The sequence below is a fragment of the Penaeus monodon genome, chromosome 21 (genome assembly GCF_015228065.2).
Source record: "Penaeus monodon isolate SGIC_2016 chromosome 21, NSTDA_Pmon_1, whole genome shotgun sequence".
Lineage (NCBI taxonomy): Eukaryota > Metazoa > Arthropoda > Malacostraca > Decapoda > Penaeidae > Penaeus > Penaeus monodon.
Window position 1 is genome coordinate 27,623,931 of NC_051406.1, and position 702 is coordinate 27,624,632.

At 41.0% G+C, this 702-nt stretch overlaps 1 protein-coding gene across 1 annotated transcript in view; it reads left to right on the forward strand.

Moving 5' to 3' along the window:
• LOC119586406 overlaps positions 1-702 on the forward strand; it is a 3,594-nt gene that overhangs the window by 1,534 nt on the left and 1,358 nt on the right. Inside the window, exon 4 of the mRNA XM_037935128.1 lies at positions 595-692. Within this exon, the coding sequence (XP_037791056.1) occupies positions 595-692 (98 nt within the window). The remainder of the gene's footprint in view (positions 1-594; positions 693-702) is intronic.

Below are 702 nucleotides of genomic sequence, written 5' to 3' on the forward strand. Positions count from 1 at the left end.
ATGAGACCGAAGAGGAAGATCAGTGCCAGAAACAAGGTGGGTGAACACCAAGAAATACATAGCGAATTGCATGTGCTTTTTATCCATCCATTACTATTGGGCCCATTCAAAGACGTATGCATGTGGTTTCATCCTAACATTATAGCGTAGTTGGTGTCCAAAGTCATGGCAAACCTCTCGATATTAGTGGAACTTTCTGTGGCAATGGGCTAGACATTCGTGATTTTTGTATAAAAAAAAAAAAAAATGTTAATGATGACATATGAAATATAAACACTATCTATCTGTTCAGGATTTGGTGTATTATGCACTTTTTTGAAGTTGCTTTTCCACAAATGAACGACGGTCGGGTTCGAGTTCCAACTACGGGCCGAGACATCGTACATCCACTCAGTATTTCTTCATCAGAGAAGGAAAACAACTGAAGTTTACGGCATTAGTGGCCTTACGGCATTCATTCACACGCCTTCCGTTGGTCACAGAGTTCAAGAGGCGCATGTAAATAACTGACCATATGTCTCTATACATGCATGTGTGTATTTACGCATGTTGGTGTATGTGTGTCTTTGCTTTAATATGCGTCAACATTTTCAGATGTCATAACTTGGACTCTCACAGGCACTTTGGTCTTCACGATGGCAGTCATCGTCGTCCTTCTCATTCTCTATCATGCGTCCAGTCGAGAGAACAAGGCAAGGATTT